The sequence below is a fragment of the Strigops habroptila genome, chromosome Z (genome assembly GCF_004027225.2).
Source record: "Strigops habroptila isolate Jane chromosome Z, bStrHab1.2.pri, whole genome shotgun sequence".
Lineage (NCBI taxonomy): Eukaryota > Metazoa > Chordata > Aves > Psittaciformes > Psittacidae > Strigops > Strigops habroptila.
In genome coordinates, this window is record NC_044302.2 from 93,144,271 (window position 1) to 93,157,840 (window position 13,570).

Sequence of the window (13,570 nt, forward strand, 5' to 3'; positions counted from 1 at the left end):
CCAGCCAGATGCTGTCTGATGCTGCCTAGACAAACCAGGGCAAACCATTATCCTGGGATTAAACACTAAATACCTGCAAGGAGCATTCTCTTTATCAGACAGCGCTCTGTTAGCAGAGTTCATTCACTTTATTGCATATATAACTGTGGTGTCAAATAGACTGATTTACAACACCTGGTCTTTTACATAATCTTTGCTATTTGCTGTGCTTGTAATCTGCCAAATCATTTAGCCTTCCTGATAGCAGAAATGCTGTAAAACTTAGATAAACTTGCAGAAGAAATGAACTCGAAGGTACTGCTGAAATCTAGGGCCTGCACGTTTGCTGTAAATGCACTGGCTGGTTTGGTTTCCCCCTACCTAATCTGTGATTGAATGTGGCTGCTGGAGAAATTGAAATTTTATGATAGCACTAAAGTCAGAGGAGATAAGCATTTGTATGCTAGACTAGATTAATCTAAAAAGAAGTTTTAGGTGTGGCTAATGAAACCAGCGTATGTGTTAACTGGGTTTCTTCGGGCTTCAAAGCATCTGTGTATATCTATATAGAGTCTAGTCCAAAACTTTCTCTACGTGAGAAGTCTAATATAGCTATGTGATAGTTCTTGCTATCAGTGCAGCTTACGCCATCTTATGTTGGGGATATCTTTAAGGAGCTTCAGTTTTTAGAGGGTACTTTCTGAATGCTAATGCAGACAACAGACCTCTCTCAAATGGTCTTGCATGGCTGCCCAAAACCCTGTGTCCTTCTGAAATGGTTAGGATGACTGTGAGGCATTGTGTAGGGTTAGCCACTTACATGGTCCAACTGAAACAAACCACGATGTGGCTTCTTTGTTTTGAATCACTCATTTTTGGTGATGAGGGGTGATTTAAACAGACAGATAATAGGGACACATAGACAAGCTTTAAAATGTGAAAAATTTGTGAAGTGGGTTTCTGATTGAGTAAAATGCTGGTTAGTACATACAAAGGAAAATAAAACAATCTATAGATAGTCAAATAGAGGAGAGAGCCCTGTGCAGCAGTAATGTCAAGTCAGACTGTGTTAGAAATGATGGTGACCATCAGATTGGAAGAAACAGTAAGAACTGAAGGAAATGTAAGAGCTGACTTTTCCAAGCAATCCTAGCATAACTCCAGCGGTTGTCATTAACATCAGTACTAACCCATCAGCAGCACCACAGCACCACCTACTTTGAGTTGAGGAAGTATTTCTGTGTCTCAGACATGAGTTATCTTGTCGTGGCCAGTTTTCTGATGATGCTGGGACATACCACTCACCACTGGAGCTAAGGAAGGATATTTTGCACAGGGTTGCTAGTTTAGAGAAGAAAGTCTTTTTGCCTCTTGCTGCTGCTGCATGATGCTGTTGGACAGCACAAGTGTTACTCTGCCTCTGGGAGATACATTGGCCAGTGCTAATTTTCCACATCAGTAAACTGCTGTGAATGTTTGTACTGAAGAATTTTTCATCTCATCTGAATTGAGGAACCTATCTCAGCTGTCTGACATAGTTGCTTAGTCTTCCTAGGCTCCCACTGTCCTGAAAGGAAGAACAGAGGGTTTTCTCAAAGCAGGAAACTGCTTGAGATATTTCCTCATGCTATGGATGAACTTCTGCTTACAAGAGAGGGACCCTATGGAAAGCAACCAGTTACACTGGTATTTTAGGTTGGGTGCTGTGAATCATGTTCCCTGCATGTAATTCATTGAATGTGTGAATTATTTCAGAGTTGTGAACATCAGGCAGGTTGGTGCTAACAAAATGATGGAACAAAGGGGACTTTGGGGTAAAACTCTTGAATGATATCTTTTAGACTGGAGAACAGCCTCCCTGGGGAAGCAGTGGAAATGGTATTGTTTAAGACATTTAAAATTGGACAGGAGAAAATATATTGTAATGATCAATCCTGTGCTGGTATTTAGATCAGGTCTTGTCTTGTGTGAATATTAATAGGAAGTCTCTGTCTGAAGTAACTGCCATTATTCAGCATATGTTACCAGCTAACACTGGCTTGCAACCTTCCCCCACATCCGTACTCCCACTTAAAGGACAGCCTGAATAATGTTCAGCACCATTGCCTTTTCTCTTGGTGTCTCAAGTGTTGATTTTGTATTGCCTTGCTTAGATTATATTCCTTCAGTGCTTCCACCAAACAGACTCCATATAGTGCACAGAGATTTACAGGAAGCATGTGTGGTTTGTGGCAATAATAATAAAGTCTCCTGCTGTTTTCAAATCCCTGAGAAACTAAATCAAGTGTAGAGGTCTATTCAAAAAAGTGCAGCATGTGAATAAGTCACTTTACCATTACCTGTGTGGGTCTGCCTTGTACCTGTTCAGTGTATTTCACTGTCATATCTCTGAAGTCTGTCCTCAGTCTCTGGAGTGCGACTAAGACATTACACACCTCAAATGGAAAAGCTGATGAAACAACTTAAAATAACCTGAGCACCCATGCTTTGCTTGCCTCTTTTTTCACTGCCTTTGTGTTGGTATACCTCATAGGAACCCATACAGCAAAATTGATTCTGTGCTAGTGGCCCCCATCAGACAAATCTAGGTTTAGTCTGAATTACGAAGATGGGAAGACTGGATTGAATTCCTGCGTGATGCTGTGATACTTAATGGAGCTCTATTTTCTTGGTGTGTTTCTGTAGGTATGAAGACTGTCTTCTTAAAATGGTTGAAGCAATGAGTCCCATATCTGCCCCAGGACACCTTTGCAGAGAATCTTATGACCGGAACAAAATGCACATGCCTCATCATGTGGGCAACAGGCCATCATCATCTTGGTACCAGACCCCTTGCAGCTCCAGAAGCAGAGTGGATGAGCTGGAGGAGAGCCGGCTCCTCGAGGAGATTTTCTTTATTTGACACACCTCATTGGTCTTTAATTTTTATGTATTTTTAGGACCTCTTTATTGCTGATTTGTTTGTGTTAAAATACCATTTTTAAATTATTTGAGTGACAACTGTTTGTCTTCCCTCTTTTAAAACATAGCTAATTAGCATCCAGTTTCATTTTGGATTTAGTGATCATGGTGCTAGTTGGGGTAGGCCAATCAGAAAGCGTTAACTTTTTTTTACTAAACCTTTCATGTGCCAGGTAATCATTCTACAATAGGAATTTTTTAATCTACAACATTTTCTAATAGGTTGAAGTCACAGTTTTGCCAGCCTCATATCGGAAGTATATTTCATTATCGATTTTTAGCTCTGAAGCAGTTTGCAAGCACTGCCTAACATTCAAAAACCACCAGGTTCAAAGTAGATTATTTTCTAATTAAACAAGTCTGTTTTCAACCTGGCATATTATATTATAGAGGTACAAGCACTTTAGTACTTTTTTTCAGTGATTTTATTATCTACTTTTTCCTTCAGCATTCTGATATTTAACACTCTGGGGTTTTAGGGGATATGTTTTAAGCTCAACTATACAGTGTCTAATAACATTAATAGACAAGTTGCAGATTGACATACTACACATCTGTTTGAACTACATTCCTCTTTAAATCAGTGCTGTTTGACAGAGTTTATGTGCTGGGTAACCTGATCCTGAAATAGCAGAACACAGTCAGACATTGTAGTGGTCCAAAACCTATTTGGTGTACTTTTCAAGATGAAAAATAGTATACTGGTAGTATAAGAACAGTCTTAAGACATTTTCACTAATTTGCACTATTTTGATCCTGTACCCAGGCTCCATTGTAAATAAGACAAATCAGTAATTATTTCCACTAGCGGCTCACAATGCACATTTCCCTGCCGGCTTTAATTATTCATGCTGTATCTATTTCAGTTTATTTAAATGCACTTCCATCTACTGCATGTACTTGCTTATTTAAAGAAATGTGCCGAATTGGTAAAAATGACTGCAGATTACAGGATTAATGATCGTTTTCTCCACAATGCAGTGTTCATATTTTATTGTAACAGTAGCCACCGGCATGTGTTCCTAGAAATATGAGGCTAAAATACTCATTTTGCACAGTAAAATTGCAGCAAGGGAAAGGTAGAATTGAGCCAGTACAGGCAAGTTCTAGGCCATTTGCTTCCAAACACCACATTGTGGGCCAGTACAGCTTTTCTGAGAGTCTCTTTAGGCAACCCGCCTTATCTTAATGGCAGTGAGTTGCTATACCAGTCCTTGGGGTATTGCTGCTGCCTGCCTTCTGCACTCTTACGCCTGTTTGGTACTCTGCAAGGAGCTTGCAAGGCTCGGCAATGAGGCCCGCGGTACATCTCTGATGAGAGTATCAGCGCGGGCTATCTAGCACGTGCCCCTGGCAGCACCGTGCTCTTACAGCAATGAAACAAAAGGAGAATGAGGGGGAAGATGAACCTCAGGTTACTCTTGAGCTGCTTTGTTCAGGCCCAGTCTTAATCACAAATTAGGTGATAGCCTTTTTGTGCATCCCAGCTGAATATTAAAAGCTGCTTGGGGGAGTTTAAAGAACAGAAGCAGCATTGCTGGACCAGAAAATGACTACTGTGGGAAGGCCCTTCTTGGTCTGTCCTGTTGTTTGTGGAATATTAGAGTTCTTTTGAATATGCCCATTTGCTGTTGAATGTTGCCCTCTTGCGAAGGCACAGGTTTCTGCTTAAAGCCCCAAAGGTGTATTCAGTGCCCTGACCCAAGTATAGCAGGTGGGGAAATAGGTTTTCTCATTCTGCTGGCAAAGTAGTCTGCTTCTTTAAAAGGGCAGGGAAAAGGAAGGGAAAGAAGAGGAAAAATGTACAAGGAGCAGCAGGAAAACTGTGGAAAACCATGAAGAAATGCCATCACATAGATCTGAGGGCTTGGGGTTGATTTATGTGATTTTTAGTTTTGTTCGGAGGGGGGCGGTGTTGTTGAGGTTTGGCATTTATAAAGAAACACTTCTCTGATTTCAGTCCAATTGCTTCTCTTCTCTTTTCCAGTTTGACTGAAACTTTAATTGCCTTTTCTAACAAGCGCTAACTGATCTTTTGAAACAGCGAAAATACATGTATATCTCTTGAAAGGTGCCTTTGTGTACCTGGTCAAGATCGCTGCGTGGGAGCATTCTGTTCTTTGGTTCTTTGTGGGTGCCAGTATTTAACTGCTTTAGAATTCCTGGTGCTCCATTTTGTCCATTAACAATTCTAATTCAGAGAATGACTTTTGTCTTGAATCTATGTTTTGGTAGGAACTCTTTTTAAAAGGACATTGTCAGGGTTGTGAGTCCACGCACAAAGTGCTGTCCGTCAGTCAGAGCTACATGGGAGGCATATCTTTAATGAGCAAAAGTTCCTAGAATTAAGGTGGTTGAAATGTCTGATGGGTAAAGACTTGCATGTTTTAAGTTTCTGTGAGATGTGGATGAAGAAACAAAAGCTATTAATTTGGTAGACCCTATGAAAAGTCATTTTTTATAATGCTGGCTCTTGCTCTAGTTATCAGCAGTACATTAGGAATAGTGTTTAGCAGTCAGTGCAAGCAAAGATATTTTGCCACGAGGCACTACAAAGTTGAAGTTATTAAAACATTTATAGCCTTAGAAAAAAAAATCAATGATTGTCAAATAGGAAAGGACAAAATCAGTAGCTGGGACTGGGAGGGGAATTGTTTTCCATCTGCTGAAACAGTAGAGGAAATGCAAAAATTAAACTAGTAAAAGCAATCACTTGACAGTGTCCTTTTAAGTTTAAGCCCCTATATTAGGAAGCTGCCGCTGGGGAGTTAGTGCAGCCATAGCTTGTTGTCCAGAGTGTTGCCAGTCAATATGCTTCAGCTACACATCGGACTGTGTTCTACATGAGGCTTTGTAAAGTAACATGACTTCTGCTGAGGCTCACACCCTCGCCTTCGCTTCGTGTTCTTCCCAAGCGGCTCGTACACACACCCCTGCTGTGTGTTTGTGTAGTCATTGCTTGTGTGCACCTTGCACGCTGTGGACCTACAGCGATCACGCCCTTTCCATTTCTAGCCCCTCCAATCTTGCTGTTGAATCCCATCTTGAGCATATATTTATGTATGTATGTGAGGTCTTAATCTAATAAATTATCTGGGAATTTTATTTCTTCTTCTGGAGTTTTATTTCACTTATATTCTGGTTTGTTTTGTCCAACTCAGATGTCAGTTCTGCCATTGACAATATGTTCCACTTTCCACATCGTCACGCTATATATGTTGTGAATCTCCAGTTTGCTAATATAGACGAGGAAATAATTTTCTCATTCTCTCCAAGACATGGGATAAGGAGCAAGATGTCTTTTGGATCATGAAGTGGGTGAGAGGTCTCAGAATACCAAAGAGAGCCAGCACCATGGTTTGAGACAAAAAGGTGAAATTAAAGAGTAAGGAAGAAAAGATGGAGGTGAAGGCAAGAAAGGACAAGAATGCAAGACAGCAAACTGTACCAAAGGATGATAGAAGGTTGAGTGGAGCTGAGCCAGATGGTAGAGACAAGTTGTTACAATATAGTAAGTCAGTGAAGAAGAATTTTGTGCTTATATCCCAGAGTGAGAAGTCTTCAAGCAATGATTCCCATAAGGGGCTTAGGACTCCCCACTCCTTTTCCAGATCATGTTGCTGCATTTGGAGAGCTACTGTCCGAAGAATACCTGGTAAATGAGGGAAAGAAGAAAACTACCTAGCTTCAGCTGCTCCTCTTTTGAGCAGCTGAGACAGGGAGGCCAGAGCGCAAGGACGGTAACAAGGTAGAATCCAGGTATGCTCCAGGTGTGGACTGACCTTAGCTGCTAGCAAGGGATGGTGTTGTGGACTTAGGTGACAGAAGAATGTGAGACTGGATATAGAAAGAATCTGAACAAGGGAGAAACAAGCAAAAGAAAATTTGCAGTCATCCAATGCGCTGTGGAGGTTTGCTGTTAAGGAGTGAGAGGAAGGGGCTTAGCTATGCTTGAGATAGATTGAGCCTGAGATATCTAAAAGATATCCGTTGAAAGCACAGGTGAGCCCAGGGTTAAACTCAAAGTTGCAGCAGAGATTTTCTGAGATACGACCTCCAGGCAGCGTTTGAATTTGTACCATCTGAAGGGGAGAGAGCACAGCCTCGTTGGTTGGAAACCTCCTTTTTCACTGTTACCAAATTTATGAAATTGTGTGCTAATTAGTGTATGATTTATAAATTTACATAACTGCGTGCTACATGAGACAACACAGAATATTGAATGAGGTGATTTAAAGCTGCAGAAGCAAGGGAGTATGCTTTAGCTGGGTGTCTCTCCTCTGGATAATGCCTCTCCCAGTCCATAGCTGCTCCCTGCATCTCTTGAAGTCTTATCTGCACACAATGACAATAATACAACATTGTGGTTCTGTGTAGCTGTAAGAGAACAGGCTACCTTGAGCATCTTTGGCATGGCTTTCAGTGTGATCCTTAGGGAGGGCGAAGCCCAAGTCAGTTTTGGAAGCCCAAGTAAGCTAAAAAAGAGCAAGAAACCCAACTTGGTCTGGTCAGTGTTGATGACGCCCACAGTTGTTCACAGGGATGTCACTGCATCGCAACTGCAGCAAAAGGATGGGGACACAGGGGAACTGGATTTGATTCCCAGCTCTGTGGAAGTCACTTTGCCTCCCTCAACAGCATGCTTTGGGTTCTGCTGGTGAAGTGTGTTTACTATCACACCTCAGAGGGGCTGTGGCTTATGTTAGCGCCTGTAGCAGAAGCTGCTGGACATATCCAGGAGCAATTTGCCCGTAAGCTGCAAGAGCAGAAGTACATCAGCCAGTCATTCCTACCTAAAGGAAGCCAAAACTCTCAGACTTCATCTGTTGTGAGGCTTGAAGGGATCATTCTAGGCACTGGGGAACTAAACTGGAGAAACTCAGGAGGCAGCAACAGAAGAGGCCCTGATGTACATGAGGTGAGAGATGCCCAGGCAGTCCCACAGACAAATCAATCTACAGGCTGCAGCGGGAGCTATACATTACCAGCTTCCTTGATTCAGGAGTCCATCTGAGTACGTGACAAAAAATCCTCTATTCACTCATAGCATTCAATAACAAGCCTCAAAGTGTAAGTTTGTTTTTTCTGGGCTCCTGTCTGAAGACAGGAGGAAAGTGAAAAATAGGAAAAAAGTATCTTTCCTGGTTGTTTACTGGCAACTTAAAACCTTGAAGTGCAGATTGGATCGAAGCCATTGTCCAAACAAACCGCCGCGTGTCATGAGCGTTAAGGACAACGTGGGAACTCCTCTCCTCTGCTGGACCTGGTAAGAAAGGAAAGGACAAGATGAATTAACAGGCACAAAAGCTGGTTCATTCTCAAGTTAGAGCTGACAGCGAGAAAGTTGCATAAAATTTTAACAGCACCTTGTAAAAATCTGTCAGCATTTAACCATCTCTGCTGCCACGAAACTGCCTTATTTTGAGGCTGAGTTTGTCTGACTTTACTTCCCAGCTGCTGGATTTCGTTGTGCCTTTGGAAGCAGGATGGAAAGTTTCTCTGCTGTCAGACAGTAAGTATCCCAAACACAGAGATAAACACGGCTCAGCCTTCTCTTTGCCAAGATTGGACCCTTTACTCCTTGTGTCCGGTTTGTTTTCCAGCCCTTGGATGATTCTGGGGGCCTGTTTCTGAACTTTCTCCAGCATTTATGCATCTCAAAGTGTTTACACTTTGAGAAAGCCCGGTTCCAGGTGCTGTTGCTGTGAATGGTGCAGCATGCCCTCATTCTGCACAGCATTTCCTTTTTGACACTTCCAGGAATCTTGTTTGGAGGTGTTGGGCTGGGTACCTGGTCTTGTTGCAGTTCAGATCATGGCTCTATTTCTTGGAAGCAGAAAGTCTGTGAATGAAACCAGGAGACCCTGCAAAATTTGGAAGAGTTGAGGAGGAAGAAATAATGTGAAGTAGAACTACCAAGCAGGAAAAATACCTAAGATTGAAGGATTCAATTTGGGATGGAGCGCGAACCTGGGGGTGCAGCATCTGATAACTCAGCCACCTTGAAAACAATGTGAAAGACATGCTTGATGGGATGGAGGAGATGCAGACAGCAAAGGCAAAGTGAACAAAGCACAAGGTGATGATGTCTGATAGCAACAAAAACAGAGGAGAAGGCTCTCGAGCTGTGCGTGAGGAGGCAATGATAATGCAGAGGAAATGGCTCCTTGTCAGTGGGTCTGGTGCCCCTCTATTTGCACTAGTGCCTTCAGCACAGGGATCTCATTACCAGAGAGTTTACTGGCAGATTGGAGGGATTTCAGTGAGGAGTAATAAAAATGATCAGGGACTGCTAGAATTGACATAATGAGGAAACAAGATGAGAACAGTCAGATATTTATAGCTTGGGTGAGAGAGACAATTAAAAGGTGGGGTAGGAGGTGGACGGGGTAATCTCAAAGCCTTGTCTGCTTCTAATAACTTCTCGTCATCTGCTGTACGGAGGACTTGAATTTACCAAGGCTGTCAATCTGACTCTTAACAGCCCTAACTTCTCGTGTTGGAAAGCTCAGGTGGGTGTTCTCGGGCTGTATTGACACTGTCAGAATGTCACAGTACCATACTTTGTGTAAAAAAAAATAGACATCAGCCATGCTGTGGGGAAAAATTGACACACTGACAGTAGAGGGAAAAAAATTAGGCCTTCATAAAGCAAAAAGGCATAGAAGACCATTCTGAGACCAGGGCTGATTGGGAAGGGCTCCCAGGTCATTCAACCGGTGATGCTGACCCTTTCTTGCTTGGTCTGTGCAGAGGGAGCAAGTGTGAGCTGCCTTCCCTGCAGGGTCAGTGCTCGTGGCACCCAGCTGTACACACAGCTGCATGAATCCACTGCTTCCCAAGAGGCACAGATGTGCACAGGCTGCAGTCCCCAACTGCTGCTGAGCTTGGGGCAAGCTCTGTGCCAGCCACAACCCTGATGGTCCCACTAATGGCTACTGTCACGTGCGGGGTTTCACTTCCTTCCCTACTGCCCCTGTGCGACCCCTTGGCATGGGCTCACCTGTGGGGATTCCTGAACCTGTGTGTGGGCTGCTGTTCACGCACAGCTTTTCCGTGCCTATAGTTCCCTATAGCTTTGCACAAACCCACTAAATACATGTTTTTTATACAGATCCTATAAACATTAGCAGCTATTGCATTGTTCTTACTGAGCTGGAGACCCCTGAGAAGAGGGAAGGTGGCATGTGCTGAGTAATCACACAGCAGCTTCTGGTGAGGGTTATCTAAAACTTTAGACTCAGACCACTGCCATCCACACGCTCCCCAGTGCTGCGGAGCAGAGAGCCCCGGGTTTGCACTGGACATGAGAGACCACAGCAGAGTTGGAGGCAGCCAAGCTGGAGACATCTCAGTTCCTGCAGTCAAATTAAAACACCGCTACCAAAAGCAACGGGGCCGTGTGTGTTAGAGGCACTTTGGGGAAATATCAGAGCGGCGTTTGTTGAGTCTGGTGGCGGAGTATCCGCTCTGTTTTAATGATACCTGTGTGCAAAGGCCACAGCTGCTGGCATCCATTTCTCATTAGTCTGACTTTCACAGGACAGACATAGCCTAGGGTGGTGGAAGGGAGAGAAAGGTGACCAGAAAAAAAAACCCATCCATTTCTCGCTACTTTCTGCATCCTTCTGAGCTGTGATACCGGGCTCTAGCTAAGCAACAGCAATCTTATCCAGCATACTGTTGATTTAAGCCTCTTGGATTTATATAACTTTGGAAATGGTAAACTATATTAATTTGCTGTGTTTTCAAGAAAAAATTATTTATGAGAGACATTTTTAACTCAAGTGCCAGGAGCTTTAAATCATTATAATAAATTCATGCTATTCAGGGTTTCTTACATTGTAATAAATTTGTTTTAAACATGAATGAGGAGATCCATGATTTCTTTAATATACTGTTATGTATTTCCTTTCAAAATGACACAGCTCACTATATCAAGTGGGAGAATAATAGTGAGAGATTTACAGTACTTAAGAATAACACAGCCTGGGAATGTGACATGTGAACCAACACTGGGCAGGGGGCTGGAAAGAGCAGGGAGCCCACCACTGCTCACAGTGGCACGGCCAAGAGTTATATGAGTGATAACAGGTCAAGATCAGTGAGCAAAACTGATAACTGGGGGGAAAGCTCCCCACAGCGTGGGAATTGCAATGCAGCCTTATATTCATAAAATTGTGTTGGAATGGACCTTAAAGCTCCTCCAGCTCCAGCCCCCTGCCACGGCAGGGACACCTTCCACGAGAGCGGGTTGCTCCAAGCCTCTGTGTCCAACCTGGCCTTGAACACTGCCAGGGATGGGGCAGCCACAGCTTCTCTGGGCACCCTGTGCCAGCGCCTCAGCACCCTCACAGGGAAGAACTTCTGCCTAATGTCCAATCTAAATCTCTCCTCAGGCAGGTTAAAGCCATTCCCCTCGTCCTGTCCCTACATCCGCTTGTCCAAAGCCCCTCTCCAGATTTCCTGCAGCCCCTTTAGGCACTGGAGCTGCTCTAAGGTCTCTCCTTAAGGAGCCTTCTCTTCTCCAGGCTGAACAAGCCCATTTACCATGCAACACACAATCAAAACACCCAAGAGGTGATGCAGAGCATCTGCTGTGAGCTGGAGGGTGGCTGCTGAACTGCTGCCTTACTGGAGCAGGACCTGAACCAGAGGTTTGCTTCCCAGCCTGGGGCCACCCTCCCCTTCCTGACCTCTTTATTCCACAGTCCTCATCCCTCCTAGCTACGATGGTGCATGGGCAGCAGATCCCACCAGCACACTCAATGTGTGGCGAGGAAGTGCCAGATAAACACAGGTAGGATAAATTCCAGTCTCTGCTGTTAATCCTTGACCCCTCATTAAACCTCTGCTGGCGCTGCCACTCGCTGCTCTGCACATGGATGGCTGTGAACGCAAGAGGATAAACCCTGCGGCTGGCTTTGCATCAAGTCCTCCTGGCTTCACAGGTGACCTGACGGGCACAGAGTGAGCCTTGGTGGTGCCAGTGTCTGTGGCATGAGACATACCTGCTTCTGCAGCTCAGTTGTGTCTGTCTCGAATAGAGGGACCCTTTTGCCTGTATAAAGATCTGCTGGATGCTTGTGTCCCAGCCGCTGTGTCTCACCATGGAGCACTGGAGGAATGGGATCTTGTGTTTTCCATGATCTTGGGGTTGGGCTTGACAAAGCATCACAGTGTCCAAAATGGCAAATGCCAGTTGGTTCCTTAGTATCTAATGAGAGCAATTTCCCTCCCTGAGGTACCTAAATCCTTCCAGCTTCTCAGCGCACAGCCTTGATGTGCAGAAATGAGGAGTTTTGCAGTGCCATCCTGCTGTGCTGTGAAAATTCGACCCCCCAGGACGCCTGTGCGTGGAGACACGAGCATTTCCCTGGCCTTAAAGAGTTAAAGGGTCTTTGGTGCATGTGGCAGCGGGGGGTAATTAAACGATGCTGGTTCTCTGGTGGGGGGCACAGCCCTGCTGCTGCCCCTCGCCTGGCTGCAGGTGAGATGCAGGACACCTGCGGAGTTCACCTGTGGAGGGATGGGGATAGCAGAGCACAGAGGACGTCCATGGGCTGCCTCATCATGAGGCTGGAGGCTCAGGAGAGGGGAGGAGGGGACAGGAGAGGGCCCCGCGTGCTCACAGAAGTGATGGCAGGACCTCATCTGTCAGCGCAGAAAAATGCCTGGCCAATAAACTTGCCAAACGTCCCTAATAAAGGGCTGGATGTGTTATCATGTAGAATGGTTTTATAGGGGACGGCCATAAAACGCGCACATTGCCCTTTAAAATGCCAGGACAAGGATTGATTCCAGCAGGGCGGAGGGAGAGAAGGAGGGGGAACGAGGCTAATTGGAAAAGGGGGATAAATCCAGGGGCTCGTGTCTCTGCGGTGGGTCCCCAGGGTGTCAGGAAGCAGTAACAGAGAAGGAGGAGTCACTGCCTTACTAGCTGTGCCTGGACCTGGGCTTCTCCGCTTCCTGCCCTCCACTCTGTGCAATGCTGTGTGTCCTTTCTGGCTCAGTCCGTCCCTGTTTTTGCTCCTGATACCCAGCCCAGGGTAAGCTGTGGAGATACCTCAATCACCCTCTCTGCTAGTTCCTCCTTGTTTGTGCTTCTCTTTTAATCACAGGGGTCTAATACCCACTTGCCTCCTCCTTGTCAGTTCTGATAGATGTGTCCTGCCTGCCCCATCGCCAGCTAATCTTTCCCTCTCCTGCCTTGTGAATCCACCTCCCCGGTCCCTGGCTGTGGAAGTCCACTACTGAGAGAGGAACCAGAGGGCAGCAGCTTTGAGCCCCCTTTTCATGAACAGCGGGTATCTCATCATGGAGTTGACGGTGCTTGTGTGCTCTCTGGGCTCTGCTTGAATAAACAGGAGAGCGGGAGCTGGAGGAAGGTCTGGGGTGTGTTTATTGGTGATCAATAAATTCATTGTACTCCAGCTCACTTTTAATGCTGCGGAAAACAGGCAGTGATTTCACTTAATAAATGTAGACAGTCTTGCAGAGCTACAGGACCATCTATTCTGCTGGACAATTTCTATACAACAGGACTGCACGTGATGCGGTGCCCAGTGTTACCTACAGCCAAGGCTCACCGGCTGCAATGGGCCTGCCTCTGATCTTTCATTTTCTTGTT

The 13,570-nt window shown here is 44.8% G+C and overlaps 1 protein-coding gene across 4 annotated transcripts in view; it reads left to right on the forward strand.

Annotated features, from left to right (window-relative positions):
• The window catches only part of KIAA1328 (KIAA1328 ortholog), a 173,677-nt gene extending 167,632 nt beyond the window's left edge, over positions 1-6,045 (forward strand). For 3 of the 4 annotated variants that reach the window (XM_030511642.1, XM_030511643.1, XM_030511641.1), the window contains one exon: positions 2,665-6,045. In XM_030511642.1, the coding sequence (XP_030367502.1) occupies positions 2,665-2,881 (217 nt within the window). In that variant the 3' untranslated portion in view covers positions 2,882-6,045. The remainder of the gene's footprint in view (positions 1-2,664) is intronic. The other variant, XM_030511644.2, reaches the window with a different exon arrangement.
• The last annotated feature ends 7,525 nt before the right edge of the window (positions 6,046-13,570 follow it).